Consider the following 22080-nt stretch of genomic DNA (forward strand, 5'->3'; position numbering starts at 1 on the left):
CTCCTCCGCATACCAGCTCCTCACACAGGGCTGTACAGAAACAGACCGTCGCCTCTCGTGCTCCCTCGCGGCGGAGCCGAGAGCGGCGAGGGCTGCTAGGTCGAAGACAGACCCGAGGGATGTCTTGGCGGCCAAGCGCTCCTCGACGGAGAAGTCCTGATGGGCGAGCCCCAGGACTTCGGAGGGCGACCCCTACTGGGGTGGAGCGGTTTACACCGCGGTACTCGGTCACCGGCTCCCCTCGGTGCCCTCCGGGGACCTGTCTACCAACCCTGCCATTGTTCCAGGGCGCAGCGGGTCCCAGCGAGTATTTCCCTCAGGTTTTTCCGCCTGTGATTTCAGCGGGCCTGAGGCACTCGCCTCAGCCGCCAGATCATGCGTCTCCTGTCGGTGCGCCGCAGCGAGGCAGCGGTCTGGCTGCTTCTCTGACACCAGAGGTCAGTCTCGAGAGACTGATTCCCTTAGTAGATCGTTTGGCAGCCTGGAAACAGCGACTGCCGAATGTGTCTCCTTGGGTCCTGCAAACCATAGCGAATGGTTATCGCATTCAGTTCAACGGGGTCGTTGTGACTGCGGTCCACCCCGAGCAGGCTCTGGTACTGGAACAGGAAGTCGAGACTTTGCTGAGTGTAAGAACTGGTCTTACTCAGGATACGCACACACACACACACCTATTTTCAACACATTCCTGAAGCAAGGATCAAAGCTCGCATTCCAGCGCCCATCGCTCCGAACCCCCTTTTCTCCTGGGACCATAAAACCAGGATATAGCGAAAGAAAAAAATAAAGAACATCTGCATTCCTTTAGAGAAGGGCCACTTTAAGCGCCTGGCTGGTTTTATCATAAATAAGTCGGACGGAGAAAACTCCCTTTTGTCAATTTTGAAAAAAAACAGAACTCATACTCCCGGATTTTACTTTACATTGGCGCCATAATTCAAAGGCCTTGTTACAGCCCACTCGAACTAAAGACAACTCCCAACTTTCCAAAAAAAAAGCGACCTCCTCACAAACCCGCGCTTCTCCCAGAGGAGGAGGGAAGCGCGCCTTTTCTGTTGCGTTCTCTAAACAGACAAAGAGAGCCACACCTTTGCTTAAGGATAAGTTTATGCGACTGAAAGTATACTCGAAAACAAAACACTATAGACAATATAGTTACCACCTATATGAAGAATGTTTTTCTATGTTTATAAGCTTGGGGTATTATTGAAACTTATGGTATTGTTGTAATCTTTCAATGCATAAAGTTTACCTGATGATTAGATGTCAGTTCACATGCTCGATGTGATTATTTAGAATTCAGGATCGTTTAATCAATGCATTTAACCGCGTAATGAATACAAATGATATATGTATTATTGGCTATGCTAAGTTACGTGGTGTTTGGTGTCAGACGAAAACTAATGTCATGAATAATATTATGGTGTGAATGAAAATGATCTGTTTTCATCAATGCATGATTACAATACGGATAGAAATCTGCTGTTGAATAGTTCTTAATGTGACAAAACAACTGAACAGATAATGTATGCACAAAACGCAGCTGTGCGGGGCGGAGCTGCGCCCCACAGAAACACTTGCGATTGGATCAAACGCCCCACAGGAAGAATCCGATTGGGTCAGGTGCCCGTGGGCGGATCCCAAATCGGCCCGTTAAAAACAGATGCACAACTGTAACAGTTCGGTTGGAGTTGAAAAACTGAAAAGGAAGAGCTCCAGCTCGCCTCGCTCGTCTCTCGTTCTGCTCACGCGCTGCAAAGCGCTTCTGGCCACTGATGGCGGTTGCAATGCTCAGCCGTGATGTTAAAGTTCAACTTTGAAAGAAACTAACATCTGAAGCCAAGAACCAAACGACTTCCTGAGAGCGTCATCAAGTCAGAACAAAGCCCTCCAACCACCGAAGAGTGTTCTCATGACAGCAACCTACCAAGCAGCCAATCAGCGCACAATCTTTTCTTGAGACCGGAAAGAACTGACCTCGACTGGGAACAAAGTTGAAGTAGAGCATCTTTTGAACCCGAAGAAAATACTGAACTCAAGAGACAGTAAGGCAAACAAACCTCCTTAAATCGGCTGAAACTGGTTGTATCTGTCTTTTAAGAGTAAAGTTAAAGGAATTCCATGCGTATGATTTCCCTAGTAAGTAAAACATTCGTGAGAATGAACAGTAGAACCTAAGACTCTCTTCAGATCAAAACAACTCATTACCTGTATGTATGTCTGTTTAAAATCGTCTGTTTTGTGTTGTCTAGTTAGTATTGTGTTAGAGTAGTGAAATAAACTTTGATTATATTAAGAAATCTCTTGTCTGTGCTATGTGATTTTGCAAATCGTAATTATTTGCCAAAAAGATCGCGTTACCTACGCTCATGAGCTTGATAACTAAAGTTAACTATTTGGGTTGTTTTATCGTTGGGCAGCGAATAAGATAAACAAATGGTTAAGAAATAATGTGCTGATTTTAATACTTGCTGGACAAGTCGTTAATAAGGTATCGTTAACCAGGTATAAGTTGGACATTCTGATTAATAGCAATTAATCATATAAATCATATAATCATCTTAAGAGTGATTCCCTAAAAGCTAAAATAAAGATAATATGTGGTTAGAACACTACATGAGGAAGGAAGCCATGGAGTTGGTTCCCCCTCGCGAAGTTCACACCGGCTTCTACAGCCGGTACTTCATTGTTCCAAAGAAGGATGGGGGGCTGAGGCCCATACTGGACGTGCGTCTGCTGAACCGCTCAGCCAGAAAGCTGAAGTTCAAAATGCTCACTGTCAAGCAGGTCGTGTCGCAAATCAGGTCCGACGACTGGTTTGTCATGATAGACCTCAAAGACGCCTATTTCCATGTTTCCATCCTTCCCTCTCACAGGAAGTTCCTGAGGTTTGCTTTCGGGGGCAAAGCGTACCAGTATCGGGTTCTTCCCTTCGGCCTAGCACTCTCACCCCGCACTTTCACCAAGTGTGTGGATGCAGCTCTAGTCCCGTTGCGACTGTAGGGCATCCGCATACTCAATTGTATCAACGATCGGTTGATCCTCGCTCAATCAGAGCGGTTGGCGGTTCGGCATCGAGATGTCGTTCTCGCCCACGTGAAAGACTTGGGTTTAAGACTAAACGCCAGGGAAAGTGTGCTTTCTCCAGCTCAGAGAACCACTTATCTAGGCATGGTGTGGGATTCGACCACGATGCAGGCGCGGTTATCCCCTGCTCGATCCTCACGGCAGTCGAGAGAGTGCGAGAAGGCCAGCCATTCACTGTCAAGCAGTTTCAGAGGCTGCTTGGGCTTATGGCAGCTGCGTCCAACATGATCCGTTCGGCCCGCTGTACATGAAGCCCCCACAGTGGTGGCTCAAGACCAAGGGGGTCTCCCTGAGGGGAGACTCGCTCCGCGCTGTCAGAGTGTCACGCCGCTGTCCGTGCCTTAGACATGTGGAGGGATCCTTGGTTCTTGTCCCAGGGCCCGATGCTGGGAGCTCCTTGTCGCCGAGTCTCGCTTGCGACGGACACCTCCCTCACCGGTTGGGGTGCGGTCATGAGTGGCCACCCTGCCCGCGGTCTGTGGAGTGGTCGCCACTTGACGTGGCATATCAACCAGCTAGAGATCCTAGCTGTGTTCCGTGCGCTCAAGCACTTCCTCCCGGACCTGAGAGATCACCACGTGCTGGTCCGCACCGACAGCACGGCAGTGGTCTCTTACATCAACCACCAAGGAGGTCTGCGGTCACGCCCCTTGTAGAAGCTGGTCCCAGGGCCAGCTCCGATCACTGAGAGCTGTACAAGTTCCTGGGCATCCCAATATGGGAGCGGACGTCCTGTCGAGACAGGGGCTGAGGCCCGGGGAATGGATGCTTCACCCCGAGGTGGTCAAGCAGATCTGGAAGTTTTTTTGCCAGGCACAGTTGGACCTGTTCGCGACTCGAGAGTCGGCTCAATGTCCCCTCTGGTTCTCTCTAGCTCCTCCAGCTCCTCTGGGACTGGATGCTATGGTACAGACCTGGCCGAGGCTTCGTCTGTACGCCTTCCCCCCGATCGCTCTGCTCCCAGGATTTCTGGCGAGAGTGCGCCGAGACGCGGTAAGCCTACCGTTGGTAGCGCCGTTCTGGCCGGGCCGAGTATGATTCTCGGACCTGATTTCTCTCCTCGACGGCACTCTGTGGAAAGTGCCCGCCAGGAGGGATCTCCTCTCACAGGCCAGGGGCGCCATTGTGCACCCCCGCCCAGAGATGTGGAAGCTGTGAGTGTGGCCTCTGAGGGGGCGCAACTCATAGCTTCCGGTCTGTCAACCGAGGTTGTCGAGACCCCCTCCAATCCAGAGCTCCCTCCACGAGGAAACTGTACGCCTTGAAGTGGAGGCTCTTCACTTCTTGGTGCGGGGACCGCCAGCTCGACCCAGTCAACTGCCCGACTCTGGAGTTCCTACAGGCCCGCTTCTCCGCAGGGTTAACCCACTCCACGATCAAGGTCTACGTGGCAGTTATTTTGTCATACCACGCCCTTATCGGTGGCCAGTCAGTGGGCAGACACCCCCTAGTTACACGTTTCCTCCGCGGTGCGCTGAGGCTGAGGCCGCCAGTACGCTCCCGCGTCCCTACATGGGACCTGGCTGTGGCCCTGGAGGCTCTGTGCAAGGCACCTTTCGAGCCCATTGAGGAGATAACCGATAGACTCCTCACCATCAAGACCGTCTTCTTGTTGGCCATCACTTCTCTGAGGAGAGTGGGTGACCTTCAGGCCCTGTCTACGGCCTCTATCGACTTTGCGCCCGGTTTGGCTAAAGTATTCCTCTATCCTCGCGTAGGGTATGTGCCCAAGGTTCCGACGGTCGTACCACAGCCGGTCGTACTCCAGGCCTTCTGTCCTCCTCCCTTTAGGGAGCCTGACCAGGAGAAGCACAATTGTATGTGTCCAGTGTGAACACTGGGCACGTACATCCACAGAGCTGCCCTGTGGAGGAAGTCGGACCAATTGCTTGTGTGCTTTGCTCCGCCTAAGAGGGGTCTTCCTGCTACGAAGCCCACTCTTAGTAGGTGGATTGTGGATGCCATCAATCTGGCATACGAGGTCTCTGAACTTCCCCCGCCATTGGGAATCAGAGCGCACTCGACCCGAGGTGTGGCGGCCTCCAAGTCCTTCTGGGCAGGTGTCCCGGTTCAGGACATCTGCAACGCTGCTGAGTGGTCCACGCCCCTGACATTTGCCAGGTTCTATAACCTTGACTTCCGAGCCACTCCAGGCTCCTCCGTTCTTTCGTCCTGACATCAGTCAGGGACTTGTCAGTCTGGCGGCGTTGGTATAGCGTTCCCCATAGCGTCTCCGGACGCAGCTCGAAGTTCCTGGAAGGGAACGTACCAGGTTATGTATGTAACCCAGGTTCCCTGAAGGGAACGAGAGCTGCATCTCGTCGGCCACACTTCCGGCATCCCTGCCAGCGCTTGCTTCATGACTTGAAGCTGACGCGGGCTCCGCCGCACGTGCTTATATACTTCCTGGTCGTGACGTCACCCCGCCCGCGACGCCTCGCCCTTTCATTGAACTGATTGCACAGGTGATTCAGAGCGTGGTCACGCTGATGGCGTTCCCCATAGCGTCTCCGGACGCAGCTCTCGTTCCCTTCAGGGAACCTGGGTTACATACGTAACCTGGTACGTTTTCTGTGGTGAATAAACTGGCAGCGATCAAAATATTGATTTTGAAGTAACTGAAAATGATAGTTTTGAGAATATGGTTGAGAATATGAGCCAGATGCTGAATGAACTGGGGAAGTGCGCTCTGATGATGACAGTGATGGTAAAATCATCTGCTCAAATTCAGCCCTTCTAAGTTTTAAAGGGTGATGAAATGTACTTTTTTCTCCTTTATTCTTTTGTGATTGTTATTAAAATATCAGGAGAGTTTTATGCTATTGCAGCAGTCAGAGATCCATCCGTGCTGGATATATAGGCCCGGGTCGCTAAAGACCCTAATATTTAACAATGACTGCTGAAACATCCGTGTGTTTAAAGTTTAAACAACATTTAAATCAAAACTGCCTAACGTTACCGAATGAAATGTTGATGGAATAGGACTGCGTAAGCTTTGGGGGTGTTGCTAGACGTGATCTATTCCATCTATATTTTCATCATCGTTCTGAATAAGATTCAGGCATAATCTTTGACAAAGACAACACTTTTTTTTTAATAAAGCTGGCAGGAAAAGAGTTAACGAAAGACATCAGGTGAGAAAACTTACCAAACGGCTTCTAGGAGGTAATGTGTGGATATGTGATGCAAAGGCATTATAAGTTTAGACAGTGAGGTACATAAACCAAAACACACGCACTTGATTCATAAGAACTGTAAATGAAAGTGAATTTTTTAGTTATTGTGTACAGAAGTATTTAGTTTGAACAGTTTACATGTGAGGAAAAAAAAATCTATGGTAACAACAGAACTTGTCAGACCTGTGGCACAGAGGATCGTGAGTATGCTCAGGACACGTGAGAGCTGTTGTGGTTTTTAAAATAACAACAAAATATCTTCTTTGTATGCACTTCTGCAGCATTCCATCTCCTTCTCAAAGCACCAGAAATAATGTATGAATCGTTGTCCTGGTTTTGTCCTACTTCACATGAAGCCCAAACAAATCTCTCAACCTCTCAATCTTGCATTTATGCTGTATTAATTCCAGCATTTGTAGTTTTCCAAACCTCTCCACTACACAATAAAACGGGGTTAATAGGGGGACATCACACCTCATGAAATTTGCGCATGACTTGTGGCACTTAATGATTGTTGTGCTGCTGGAACTCACTACTGGAATGTACTGAAGGCTGCTCAAGGTTTTATTAAACCCCTTATTTTGATACATGAATGTTTAAGGAATTGTGATACGGATAACATTTTCTTGTAAATTACTAATCTGAGTGTTTTGTAGTTTTCTGAACGGTTGTGGCAGAGGAAAGGTTAGAACAACTCTTGTATGTGTAGCGCTCCCTACGTTTTTCTGGTGGAATAGATAAGAGACAGCACCAGGTTGAGCAAGTATATGCCTGTAAAGATGATGAATTTAGGCCCTCTCTGAAAACACTACCCTAAAAACATTTATATCACTTGAATTGACTCAAAGTATGTCACCGTGTATATAACATTTTTATTAAGATCGAAGTATAATGAATGAAAGCCCTCCAAATAATGAAGAATTGAATAAGATCCGATTTAGAATTTAGATATCACAAAATAATTAAAATCCAAAACATACGTAATAAAAGTTCACAATAAAAAAACTGAACTAAAGTGTCACAGTGTTTTTAACCCTCTGGGGTCTGAGGTGATTTTGGGGCCCTTGAGACGTGTTGACATGCCCTGATATTTGTGCTTATGTCAGCTACTTATACCATACTATTGACCAACATGTTTTTTTTTGTATTCAGCACAAACTGTGCTACAATAATATGTGACCAAGATGGATGTACATGTTTGCATTTTTTAGAAATAAAATAGTATGCGTGGTTAGCAAGGTCTCGGGGCTATTAAAATCTATTTGTGATTATTAGAGTATTAATAATCAACATGGTCTAAACATTCTTAGATGCGTAGCATTCATCATGTTGCAGTTTGGGAACAATCCCAACTAGTAACGTGTTCAAGTTTATGTCACAATAACACGTTAACTAATGCAAAAAAGATACATTACTTACTCATCAGATCGATCTTCTCTACTGGATGAAATATTGTTCTTCTTTTGAGGTAAATTCTGCTTTCCAGAAACGAACAGTAGCCGCGATGAACGATCTCCTCGCTATTTATTTGCGTTGGGCATTTACATGTGCACGCTTCTCACGTGGATATTTACATATGAACGGCGCAAACCGTATAATTTACTTGTTGAACAGAATCTGTTGCAGGAACGAGTTAAAGTCTGTTCACATCTCTGTGGTTAGATCAGTGTGCACAATAATGTGTCTTTGACCTTCATTATCTATGTTGTGATTATACTGTGTTGTAAATAAAATACAAATAATAAAAAATAAAAAAAACTTTTTTTCAATCTCCTCACACTCTGTCTTACCTGCCTCAGTCACAGTCACACTGATGGCCCATTATCTCTTTGTCTCTCAGGTGAGAACCACTTAATATTCAAGGCCATTACCACTCCCTCGCATATAGACTTTCAATCACAAAACATGTCTTTAAAAATTTAAATCAATATATTGTTTTCTGTGCATGATTAGGCAGAATGATTTTCACATAATTGTGAAGTAAATATTCTAGCCTACAAGACTGATTACTCAAAAGTCTTATTCAGGACGATTTAGTGTGGCTTTTATGGCCTTATTTCAGCTACATTTTTCCCCCAAAACTTACTAACCACGCGTAATATTTTATTTCTAATAAATGCAAACATGTACATCCATCTTGGTCACATATTATTGTAGCACAGTTTGTGCTGAATACTAAAAAAAACATGTTGGTCAATAGTATGTTATAAGTAGCTGAAATAAGCACAAATATCAGGGCATGTCAAAACATCTCAAGGGCCCCAAAATCACCTCAGGCCCCAGAGGGTTAGTTAACCTCTGGATGACTACAACAACAAGAGTAAACAAGCTTAGTCAACTGAGTTTTATTAGTCAGTTCATCGCAGAAAAAAACAAAACAAAACAAATGCAGTGTCAGGGACAGACAGAGCGTTAACAGCTGGTCCTTGAGGTAATTACATTATATCGGGCAGGAAATCATAACATTCACCTATCATTCCTCAACCTCAAATATGGCTTGTCATTGAAACGTGCAACTTTACAGAGCCATTTGCTCTAATGTTAACCATGTTAGTGAGGATACGTGTGGTTTTACCTGTGGTTACAAACTCAGTTACACTGTCAGAATATTTTAATTTAACCAAATAAATAATAGGTGTTTACTTTTTTTAGATGTTACTTTTGATAATATTAGTACATTTTACAGCAAATTATGTATTTCAATTAGAGAAAATATGTCATATGTCTTACTGGTGAAATGCAATAATATCATTATTAGCAGTTTCCGTCTTTAATTGCATAGGCCTCACATAAAGAGATAGAGACAAACCTCCAACCCCCTTGGCCCACCTCAAATTGTCAATGTGACAATCTGGCCCTCAAATGAGGTTAATTGATTAGCACTGCTCTAATGTTTGAACATAAGGTTTGCCTTCCTATTCATATTTCCATTAAGAGGTTAAATTTGTTTGTGTAAATGGGTGGATCAACAAAAGTGAAAGTAAATTCATTGCCTATAAATCAGAGAGAATGAGTGGAATCTGCACATAACTGAAGAGTACAGATTTGCACAGGTTTTGACAAACCCGAAAGTACAATGGCAGACTCAGTTCTTTTCATTGCTATAGATTTTGGCACATCATCCAGTGGATATGCATTCAGCCTTAATACAAAACAACAGCAAGATCAAATCTTGGTGTCTTCCTGGATTTCAGTGGCTGGACACAGAACCCCTAAAACCCCCACTTGCATTTTGTTTAATGAAAATCAGACCTTTATGCATTTTGGTTATGAAGCCCTACAGACATACACTCTGACTACTCCAAGAGATGAGGCACAGAGACTTTATTTGTTTGAAAACTTCAAAATGGAACTCTACGGCAAAGTAAGTAATTGTATTTTCTTTGTACATTATATACACTTTTATTATTGGCAATAATCCTTTTATTGTGAAATATGTTTGTGTAATTAATAATTACTTTCACCGGGAAATATGTTTCATATATGAACATAATTTGTTCTCTTTGTCTTTAAAGGAAATTCACAGGGAATTGATGTTAACTGCTAAAAATGGAGCACAAATGAAAGCATTGAAAGTTTTCTCAGAGAGTCTAAGGTACCTTAAGAACCACGTATTGGACAGTATTGCAGCTAACACAAGTGGAAGGAAGTTCACTGCATCTGATGTTACTTGGGTGTTGACTATTCCTGCTATTTGGAGTCCAGCAGCCAAACAGTTTATGAGAGAATCTGCTATTGAGGTGAGCTTAAATTGGTGAGGCACACCATCTGAGTCTGACATTCCCATAACAATGAAAATTGATATGAGAGATTTTGATTATATCAGTATGTTTTTCCTCATGAACAGCAATATTAAGAATGGGAGAGCAGATGCAGTCTTTAGTTAAAGTTTCTGGCTTTTCCTTTTATTTTATTTTATTTTATTTTTTTCTCCAGAGCAAAACACACTGGTAAAATCAATGCATCTCCTTTAGAGTTTTAAGCCCGGGACACACTAACGACGGTCAGCCTTTGGCCAATATCGGGCCATCAGCTATCATCTGTCAGGCTAGTTTGTTTGGCATGTTCCACACGTCGGCGGCAGTTTTTCCCGATTTGAATCCGTGTCGGTGTCATCGGCGCGAGTGAGAACTCTGATTGGATGCTCAGTTTAGCGAACGAGTCCGTGCTCAAGAATTAAAGCAAAAGTGATGAAAACGAGTAAATAAATGAAGGCGACACAGACAGAAGGCTGTTCTAATGGTACATGATTTTTCCCAAGCAATCCAATATTTTCATAACAACGTGAGCCGATTAAAATGAAGAAAGTTATTGACATAACTGAGATTCAAAATGGTAAGCATGCTGATTACGTTTCATATATCTGTGTATATCTCGTTTATCCTTGTTTCAGTTTCTCATTTTAAATGACGTATATATACTATTGATAGCTAATGATATAGACAGCTCATTCCTCTCACACAGGTGCAGAACGCATGTGTTAGTTTGCAGTCGGCTGTAGTCTGTGCAGTGTGTTCAAGTGTTCAAGTTCAGCTTTAGAAGAGATCTTGACGATGTCACACTGCTCAGATTCTGCAATCAGAAGACTTAAATATCAATATGAACTCAAACGTTTCTCATCAGTCTCTTCCAAGACTAAATTATAAGATCTGTACCCTCCACATTAATAGTATAGCTCTACACTATCACTATTTGTTTTAATTTCTCCTAAGAAGTTTAAAGAGAAACACCTGATACAAAGATTGCAGTTAATTGAAACAGAGAACACCATTAAGCTCCCATGAGCTATGAAAGAACAAGCTCTGGGCAAATTATTTTTTAGTGGTGATTCTGTGAGTGTGAAAACATGGGTAGATTTTTTTAGTTTGGTTAAAATTTTTCAATGGTAGCGTAAAACAACACCGTCAAAAACCCTGTCAAACCGCTCTGTCTAACGCAAGCTGTGTTCTTGCATGCTGCTTTAAATGATAATGAGCTCTGCTGACCTCTTCCGAGCTGCTCTCTGAGAGATGGTAAACTTTAGCCGCATTCATCGTGAAACTTGCTAATTAGGACATTATTAGGAAAGGCGATTGCTAAGATTCATTAAAAAACCTTGCACTCACTAATAATATTTAGGTAGATCGGGGGCGCATTCCCTTCACAAACAAACGTAATCCACTGCATCTTCAGCGGCTCAGATGTCGGGAGTAAATGACGACTGCTATGTTCATTATTACATCCAACAACTAAACACTTCAATCGCTTAGGAGTCATTGTTGTCAACATCTGCTCTGGCGGTGAAACAATGGCGGACTGATGACAGCTCACTCAGGGCGGGTCTAAGGTAAAACACCAGTGTCAATCAACAATTGTGGGAGGGGCCTGTCTATGTGACGTCACAAAGACAGGCATCTGAGATCGGCTTCATCTGAGAAAGGGGAAATGATTTAACGAGATTAAAAAAAACACACTGGGTGAATCTTTATCATTATAGGGCAGATGTGTACACACGCTGTCATGGTACCAGAATTTCAGTAGCCAATACCAGTACCAGTGAAACGTTTGTTAAGATTCTCGATACCAAAGCAAAACACAAAAAAACATACTACTGAACAACACACTATTTTATTAATAAAGTTAAAAATCAGACAAACAAATAAATGAAAGAGAAAAAAACTGAACTATACAGAACTATATTATTTATTTATTTATAGGCAGGACTGGTGACAGAGACTGAACCTGAAAGACTCATCATTGCCTTAGAGCCGGAAGCTGCCTCTGTGCACTGTAAGCAACTTCCAAGTGAGGGCTTCATAGTAGAATACTCCAATGAAGAAAAACTGGAAAATGATCCTGGAACGCAGTATATGGTTGTGGATTGTGGAGGTACACTGTTACAACCTTTTTCTTCCCTTTTCATAGTACAGTATTATATAGTACCTGCACAATATGTACAGTGAACAGAATTCACCCTTAACAAATAAATGATATTTTATAATTACATTATTTTCAGAATAGTAGAAGCTTACTTATTAAAGATGATTTACTATATAATGTACGTATCATGTAAGAAGCAAATGTCAGGACATGTAGTTGAGGGTCTATTTTACATGTTTAGCTTCAAAAGCACTGTCTAAATAATGACCAGAAGCTATGTGGTGAAACGAAAAGATATCCTGCACTTTTCATGTTACATTATGTTGTCATCTACTTGATCATTATAATTATACCTATTTTTACCTAACTTGCTAGGTATCTGTTGGTGAATCACCCGTATGCATACAAAATATGAACAAAGACTAATGAATCCATACACTGTTATGCATTTGCAGGTGGCACTATTGATATTACAGTGCACGAGGTGGTAGAGGGAGGCAACCTAAAGGAACTGCATGCTGCATCGGGAAATGGGATGGGTGGAGAGGCAGTAGACAGGAAGTTCATCTCCTTTCTAAAGAAAATATTTTCTGAGGAAGTCTTTGTTGAATTTGAGCAAGAGCACCCTGCTCAATCACTAAAAATGAGGAATGAATTTTCTGTCTTAAAAATGTGTGATGGACCTGTGCTGCTCACTTGTCCATTAAAATTGCAAGAAATTGCCAGTAAAAAACAAAACCTAGAGAGTTACTTTGTATGTGCTGAGGGAGCAAAGTGGGAAGGAGGAGAAATCAAAATTGAAAAGATGCTACTGAGGAGCTTTTTTGATGACAGTATCAAGGCTACTGCAGAAAGCGTTAGAGATGTTCTGAGGTCAAACTCAGAGCTGAACATTGAGTATATACTTTTAGTTGGAGGTTATGCTGAATGTAAAATTTTGAGAGATTTTTTGAAAGAGCAGTTTGGATCTAAACACAAAATTCTCTGCCCAAGTGAAGCCCAGAAAGTTATTTTAAAGGGAGCAGTCTTATATGGCAAAAAGCCTGAAGTGATAAAATCCCGCATCAGCTCTCTCACATATGGGGTTTCTACATGTGAGAAGTTCAATGAATCCATTCACAAGGGAAAGAGCACATTTGTGAACAGCCTCGGACAAGTGTTCTGTGATGTCTGCTTTAAACAACTTGTTAGCAGGGAGGAGTCAGTCCTCTGTGATGAACTTCGAGCATTCACATTTTTCCCAACAGACACTCAGCAAAAATCAATGACATTTAAATTTTACAGCACTCTGAGACAAAATGTCAGGTTTGTGGATGAGCAGAAGTTGAAGCAAATAGGCTCTTTAATAGTTGGTTTGCCTGAGAGTTACAGGGACATGAACCGTGAGGTTAGTTTACAAATAAAATTTGGCTCCACTGAAATGCAAGCCACTGCAATTGATGTGGATTCTAAAGAAACCAACTCAGTCAAACTTGAGTTCATGAACACTTCATGAATGATTAAATCTGATTGAATGGTAGGTAACACAATTAAGAAAACAGAATTACACTATTGTGTGCACAGATCATTCCTAAAATATTAATTAAAAAATTCAGTTGAGTTTAATATGGATCACATAATATGTCAGATATTTACAATTGTTTGGATAGAATGATAACTTAATATTATTATGTTAACTTAACAAAGTCAACATACTATTCTACTATTTAAATATTATTTTCCTTCTTAGAAAACTTTAGAAAATTTCCTACCCTCAAAATCCAAGCCCCGGGGACCAGCCTGAGATGGCACCCACTTTCTTGTGCAAATTTGACCAGGCATACCTCCTGAACCAAGCTAGACTCCAGAGTTAGGGAGGTCGAAGTGGCCCCCACATAACCCCCAAAGCCTGAGCCTCAGGGCCCCTGGGAGCCACAGTTCTTCACGTTGAACCACCAACCAGACACCCACCCTTACAACAACCTCATACTGAGGAAGATGTGCCTTCCCAACCTTGGCGGTTTCTAGAGCAGTGGTTCTCAACCCGTAGCCAGTCACGAATCCAAATACAGCCCACGATGCGACCACAATTTAAAAATAACTTCCAGTTTTACAGTTAATTTTATATTAATTTATAATGTTTTTGACATAAATTAATTTTGGTTTTCATATATTATTATCAGACATGCACAGACCTGCTATGTATGCCTGGATCTTAGAAGAGAGCTCTCAAGTATGTATTAAGATAACTAGTCTTGAAGAAAAAAATGTGATTGCTGAACTGAATGCAATGCGAGCTAGTTTAAAAGTGTCCCAGGCCGTGACTGTATTGTGCATCAGCAAGAACTATGCTGTAAATGACCTGATAGATACCTCATGAAGGTCATGGACACTGTAGTCAAAGTGGTCAACTTCATACAAGCACACCCTCTAATGCATTGTCTTTTTGTTGTATTATTGGACGGTGCCTACAGAGTGAAGTGAGATGGTCAGGGAAAAGTATTACATCGCTTTCCGGCTGTACTCCCTGAGATAGTTCACTTTTTTGATGACATTGGCGAGGGAGAGAGATTTCCAGTCTTGAGTCAATGAGTGGAAAAAAATCTTGCTTTTCTTGCAGACATCACAGTGACATTTAAATATACTTATATTTATAATATTATCTGCAATAATATTCAATCTGGTTATTTTGTATTGTGACATAACATGTAAATTATGATTTTTAAATTTGAGAACCACTGTCCTAGAGTGTTATGGATGATTGCAATGGAGCCAACCCCCATGTCTCTATGATGTTCTGGTGCCGAGTTATGACTTGTCCATGTTGCTATATAGTTGCTACGGTACTCTACATTGTTGCTAGGGCATGGCTAGATATAATGTTCAAGATATCTCTTCCATCCTTTTGTTCAATGGAAATATACGGGGTTGGTTGTTAGGATGCTCTAGATGGTTGCTAGGGCATGGCTAGAAAGTTAGTATGTCAGTATCTTTTGGATGTTTGCTAGGCAGAATTAAATAAGCCAATGACCAAGTCTCTATGACATTCTGATCCAGAGAGATTAACATGTCTTGTCAATATAAAGTCTATGTGACTTTTTGCACCCCAAAAAAGTATTTTTTCCCCCAACAGGTGAACATCATGTTCCTGATTACTTCTTTAAATGTAATAACAACATTGTTCTCAGTGCTTATGACAAATGGTGTAGAATGAGCATGTGAGATAAAGAAATACTGCTGCTTTACAAGCAACCCTAATAACAGGTTTAAGTAGTAGATCAGTATTTTAGCTTTCTCAAGTCAACATAACAAGGCTTTGTCAAGCCAACATATATTTTAACATCTAATTGTAAATTTTTATTCACTAATACTTTGAAGATACTTTTTATTCACTAATACGTTTTTAATTTGAAGATTCTTTACAGTTTCTCACATAATACCTTGCTGGGCATAATAAAGTTTATTTACATGTGGATCAATATGCTTTGACTTGCAGAGCTTAACATACGTAACATTTATACAATAAATATATTACAGTTTTTCTTCATATTTGTGTTACATATAATACATATCCATGGATTATTTGAGTGATTATTTTACTTTAATTTGTCAAATCATTTGTTCTAGATTCTTAGTATTTTAAATAAACTAACAGTAGATAGTTGGAATTTCATAATCTGTATCACCTTATTTCATGATTTACTTACTGTTTTCACATGTCTATTTTGTGTTTATGGTGTACTATAAATTGTCAGCATGGGGTAATTTTAAATTAGGAGAACTTTTGCCTTCTTTGTCTACAAATCTTAAAAATTAATTTGTTTAAACACATGTCCAGGAATAAAGATCTGATCATGTTTCAATACTGTATTTTTTTATTTGTGTTTAGGCCAGTGTGCTCAGTAATGTGTCATTGACCTTCATTGTGTATATTTTGATTATATTGTGCTGTGAATAAAATACAAACATAAAAAACCCACTATTTTAATCTCTTCACATTCTTTCTTTCCTGCCTCACAGTCACTTTCCACACTGATGGGCCCATTAGGGGAGTGTCTTTGTCTCTCAAGGTGCAAACCATATCAATATTCAAGTCACTGAATGAATGGGCAGGATAATTTTCACATTATTTTGTAGCAAAAACCCTAGTCTACCATATCCAGTATTTAAAAGTCTTGAGAGATGGGTATTTCATTTAGATTTAAACTGACAGAGTGTGTCTGCCTCCCGAACAGTGTTAGGTTGATTATTCCAGAGTTTGGTCGTTAAATAGGAAAAGGATCTGCCGCCCGCAGTTGATTTTGATATTCTAGGTATTATCAAATTGCCAGAGTTTTGAGATCACAGGGGACGTGGAGGACTATAATACGATAAGACCTCACTCAAGTACTGAGGAGTTAAACCATTCAGGGCTTTATAAGTAATTAGCAAGATTTTAAAATCTATATGATGTTTGATAGGGAACCAGTGCAGTGTTGACAGAACCGGGCTATTGTGGTCGTGCTTCTTGGTTCTAGAATGAACTCTAGCTGCTGCATTTTTAACCAGCTGGAGTTTGTTGATCAAGCTTGCAGAACAACCACCCAATAAAGCATTAGAATAGTCTAACCTTGAGGTGATGAATGCATGCATTAACATTTCTGCATTTGACGTTCAGCCAAGTGTTAGACAGTGTTCTATGATGATTCTGATGCTTGAGGTACTCCATACTGCACTTGTGATCGATATGATACCTCTTCATTCACTGCTACGAACTGATGGCGTTCAGATAAGTAAGATTTGAACCATGCTAAGGCACTTCCTCTAATGCCAACAAAGTGTTCTAGTCTATTCAAAAGAATGTTGTGGTCGATAGTGTCAAACGCAGCGCTAAGATCCAGTAGCACTAACAGAGAGATACAACCATGATAAGATGATAGAAGCAGGTCGTTTGTAACTCTAATGAGAGCAGTCTCAGTACTATGATACGGTCTAAATCCTGACTGGAAATCCTCACAGATACCATTTTTCTCTAAGAAGGAATATAATTGTGAGGATACTACCTTTTCTAGTATCTTTGACAGAAAAGGGAGATTTGAGATCGGTCTGTAATTAACTAGATCTTTGGGGTCAAGTTGTGTTTTTTTAATGAGAGGCTTAATGACAGCCAGTTTGAAGGTTTTGGGGATATATCCTAATGACAATGGCAGATTATAATAGTCATAAGAGGATCTATGACTTGTGAAATTACCTATTTTAGTAGTTTAGATGGAACAGGGTCTAACATACATGTTTTTGGTTTAGACGATTTAACAAGTTTATACAATTCTTCATTTCCAATAGAAGAGAATGAGTGGAATTGTTCCTCAGGGGATCTATAGCACACTATCTGATGTGATACTGTAGCTGACGGCTGCACGGTTACAATTTTATCTTAGTATTGATTTTGGAAGTAAAGTAGTTCATAAACTCATTACAGCTGTGCTGTTTGGAAATGTCAACGCCTGTTGATGCTTTATTTTTCATTACTTTAGCGACTGTATTGAATAAATATCTGGGGTTATGTTTGTTTTCTTCTAAAAGACACTAAAAGTAATCAGATCTAGCAGTTTTTAATGCTTTTCTGTAGGATAGGGTAGTTTCCCGCCATGCAATAAGAAATACCTGTAATTTTATTTTTCTCAAGCTGCTCTCTTTAAGGCCCGAGTGTGCTCATTATACCACGGTGTTGGACTCTTTTCCTTAATCTTCCTTAAGTGTAAAGGAGCAACTGTTTCTAAAGTGCTAGAAGAGAGAGAGTCTATATTTTCTGTTACATCATCAAGTTGTTCTGAGCTGTTGGATATGCTGAGGAATTGAGATAAATCAGGAAGATTGCTTACAAAGCAGTCTTTTGTGGTAGAGGTGATGGTTCTACCATACTTGTAACAAGGAGTAGAATTTACAGCTTTAGCTATATGGAGTTTACACAAGACTAGATAATGATCTGAGATATCATCGCTTTGCTGCAGAATTTCAACACCACTAACATCAATTCCATGTGACAGTATTAAATCTAGAGTATGTTTTTGACAAAGAGTAGGTCCTGAACCGTGTTGTACCTCAATGATTTATCATTAACACTTGTTTCTCTGGATAATGTTGTATGAAGCACCATTAAAAATGGATTCAAGAAGAAAAAAAAAAAAAAATCAGTAGTCAAGGAGCTTGTTTTACTCTAGAATATCAGTGTAGTTGAACATCTGATGTTGGTACAACGCTCTCAGAGGAAAACAGTTTGAAGAAAGTCATCAGGATTCATCTGTGGTTCAGGTATCTGATTCAATAAAATACAAACAACAACAACAAAAAAACATTTGCATCAGGAGCATCTATATATATATATATATATATATATATATATATAGGTTTTATAGACTCACGCATACGTTGTACTATCGTAAACAAAAAAAATCATTTTATATCTGAGAAACTAATTATTATTGTTTAGCACTTTATTAAAATCTATTTTTGAACAGAGGATTAATAATAAACATGGTCTAAACATTCTTAGATGTGTAGCATTCGTCATGTTGTCGTTTGGGAAAAACCCAAGTAAACGTGTTCAAGTTTATGTCACAATAACACATTAACTAATGCAAAAAAAGAAACATTACTTGCTTATCAGATCGATCTTCTGTTCTGGATGAACTCTTGCTCTTATTTTGAGGGAAATCCAGCCTTTACTCAGCGCGTCTTCTTCCAGAAACTAACAGTATAGCCGCGATGAATGACTCCTCACTCTTTGTTTATGTTGGGCGTCTCCATGCGCACGTGGCTCACGTGGTTATTTACATATGAACAGCGCGAGCCACGAGGGGGCGGGATTGCATTAGAGATAATGAGTTAGAAGGGACAGACTGAACATCGTGTTGGTTTCATATGGATTACTTTATCACAGAATGCTTGTTGTTGATAAGACATGACTTTTAAAAGCAGACACTTCAAGCTTTCTATAGATACAACTCCCATGTTTCTGTGTTGAGTTACAGTTCATTTTAGTGACGTGTTTCAAAAAGCAATTTGCGGAGATGGAGAAGACAAAGAGCGCATCCTGTTTGTTTTCTTTTTTTTTCCAAAACTAAAAAAGTTTTGTTGTAATTGTGAGTGTACACTAAAAATAAGTGTTATACATCAATCGAAACTGTTAAGTGTCTACTTTTTTTGTGTCTTTTGCACTGATAAGAAAAAAATGAGCTTGTCTCGCCGGCGAGACAGCCGGTCCCAGAGGGTTAACTAGTGATCTATCCAAAGCATGCATAAAACAATATACAATACACAAGAGCATATATAAGAACAGCAATAATATACACAATGACATGAAGATATGTGTTCATTCAAAGAAACGTTTCTTCTATGAATTAATTAGAGAAGAGACCATTTTAAGAGACCTTCCAGGATTGTGGGCAGATAATAAATCAGACAGATATACAGGAGTTAAAATTCAGAGCTTTAAAAACCAGCAGCAGGACTTTAAAATCAATTCCTTAACGAATTGGGAGCCAATGCAAATATATTAATACTGGGGTAATGGGCTCTCATTTACGCACACCAGTAAAAAGCCTAGCAGCAGCATTTTGTACCATTTGCAGTCGATTAAGAGACGCTTGATTAATACCCATATAAAGGGAGTAGCAGTAATTTAATTTCTCAATGAAATAAAAGCATGAATGACCCTTTCAAAGTCCAAAGAAAGCAATGGTTTCACTTTAGCTAAGACTATGAGATGGAAAAAAAACTTTGTTTTGACTATTGTACTAATCTGTTTTTATCTCAAATTTCAGAGAACTATCAAAATAGACCCCCAAATTCTTCACTACTTGTTTCACACAGGAAGACAAATGGCCAAGATTTAAGCCAGGGTAACTAGAAACATCAGTAGTATTTAGGGGGCCACGGTCTGTCTTTTTTTTTTTTTTTTTTGATGGATGGTCCCTTGGGGTTAACCTTTGACCTTATGATTAATTTATGACCTTTTTAATGATCTCCAGATGTGTTGTGACATATGTTGTAATCTCTCTGCCTTACAGTAATTAACCCGTGACCTCCGAATGAAATAAGAGAATGTTTAAACAGGACTTTAATGTTCACCAGATGTGTTATGTCATGTGTTTGTAACATATACCTAGAGTACCTTAATTAACCTGCAACCTCTGAATGAAATAAGATCTTGTTTAAATTGTCCTTAAATGTTCACCAGATGTGTTATGTCATGTGTTTGTAACATATACCTAGAGTACTTTGATTAACAGCGGCCCTCCGCATGGGACATGAGATTTGTTTAAATCGGTATCAGGCAGTGCTGCATCACAGGGGCCAGTCTACACAGATTTGAGAAAAGATGCATTGGTTTAAGGACAATATCAAAAATAAGTAAAAGATTAAGCAATTTTAAGGCATCAAACCATATCTATATATCCCTCAAGTTCAAGTTCAATTTGGTTCATACTCAATGCATTTTAAATGTGTACAAATATAACAACACCACTAAAGGAGTCAATAAATGAGTAGTAAATCAATACACACACACACACACACACACACAGACAGAATTAGAATAAATAAAAATGACTTACATTGTCATGGCCTGCTGATAAAACACTTTGCCTCGAATTAAAGGTTTGCAAATAGTTTAAACTGAATTATAACTGAGAGCACAGAGAGCTGCTCCTTACACGGTGAAATGAAAGGGGGTTGCTGAGCAGACAGGCTGACAGGGTTTTTGAGTGTTTATTTTTGGGGAGACTACCCCAGACTATTGAAACTGTGGACTCCGCTTGTTTAAAGTCAAAACACAGCCAGTATATGTAACACAATATCTGGTCGCTTTTGCCCCAAGGTCTGTATGTCTGCCCCGCCAGATGCTGTGCATACATCTGTGCCGCAGCATCGTGAGAGACTGCCAAGGTTGTTTATTTTTAGTGATATACTATACAAGTTCCCATACTGTGAAAATTAGGAAATGAGCAGGACAATATCATGTTATGTCTCGGTTGTCCGCACTAATAGTCATTATGATGAAAATACGTAAAACCGTAGCCAGATGTTGGCAAGCGTGAGAGACCGGTGAAATCTATGTGTAAAATGTCAAATAAACACTGTCATTACCCCAAAAACACTAAATAGTCTAAATACCCAGTGGCGATAAGGTAGCGGATAGTACTATTGACTTTGAAAGAAAGCAAGAAAAGCATATATGTTAGACAGCTTCGAATCCCCTAGCCGACATGGTCTTGAAAAAAACTTTTTCTTTTTCTTTTATTCTATACAAAGCAGGGCTTGAAAACGAAAAAAAATGTCAATCGGTTCACTCCGAGCAGAATCGATATTTTAACGTTTCCATTCCTGCGTTCCTCTGTATTATTACCGTTCCGAAACCGGTTTGAGTAGAAAAAATAACGGTTAATACCACGTGCACAACACCTGAACACAGAGACAGCAAAGAACAGGTGATCAGACCCAAGACCCGACAGTACCCCCCCTCCCAGGAGCGCCACCAGGCGCCCCAGGAGGAGGCCTACCTCGTCGCCGACGGAAGTCCTCGATCAACGAACGGTCCAAAACGTCCAGGGACGGCACCCAGCATCTCTCCTCTGGACCATAACCCTCCCAGTCCACGAGATACTGAAACCCTCTTCCGCGGCGCCGCTCGTCTAGTAATCTCCTAACCGTATAGGTAGGGGAGCCATCCACAAGACGAGGGGGCGGGGCGATCGCCGGCAGGGTTAAGGGGGGAAGAAAACACAGGTTTAACCCTAGAGACATGAAACACAGGGTGAACCCGACCAAGTGCGGGAGGGAGCTTGAGCCTGATAGCCACCAGATTAACCACATTGGTGATTCGGTACGGCCCAATGAATCTGGGTGCCAGCTTGCGAGAAGGCGCCCGGAGAGGCAGATCCTTGGTAGAAAGCCATACCCGTTGACCGCACACATAGGTAGGAGGAGAGGACCGGCGGCG

At 41.1% G+C, this 22080-nt stretch overlaps 1 protein-coding gene across 1 annotated transcript; it reads left to right on the forward strand.

Annotated features, from left to right (window-relative positions):
- Positions 1 to 9339: 9339 nt before the first annotated feature.
- On the forward strand, positions 9340 to 21787 carry LOC306848275 (heat shock 70 kDa protein 12A-like; the record flags this gene model as incomplete). The annotated part of the gene is made up of 5 exons (XM_079382731.1): positions 9340 to 9627; positions 9779 to 10003; positions 11960 to 12131; positions 12578 to 12737; positions 21553 to 21787. The coding sequence occupies 5 exons, from the start codon at positions 9340 to 9342 to the stop codon at positions 21785 to 21787; spliced, it is 1080 nt and encodes a 359-aa protein (XP_079238857.1).
- Positions 21788 to 22080: the final 293 nt, after the last annotated feature.

The sequence above is a fragment of the Barbus barbus genome (genome assembly GCF_936440315.1).
Source record: "Barbus barbus genome assembly, chromosome: 28".
In the NCBI taxonomy this organism is placed as follows: Eukaryota; Metazoa; Chordata; class Actinopteri; order Cypriniformes; family Cyprinidae; genus Barbus; species Barbus barbus.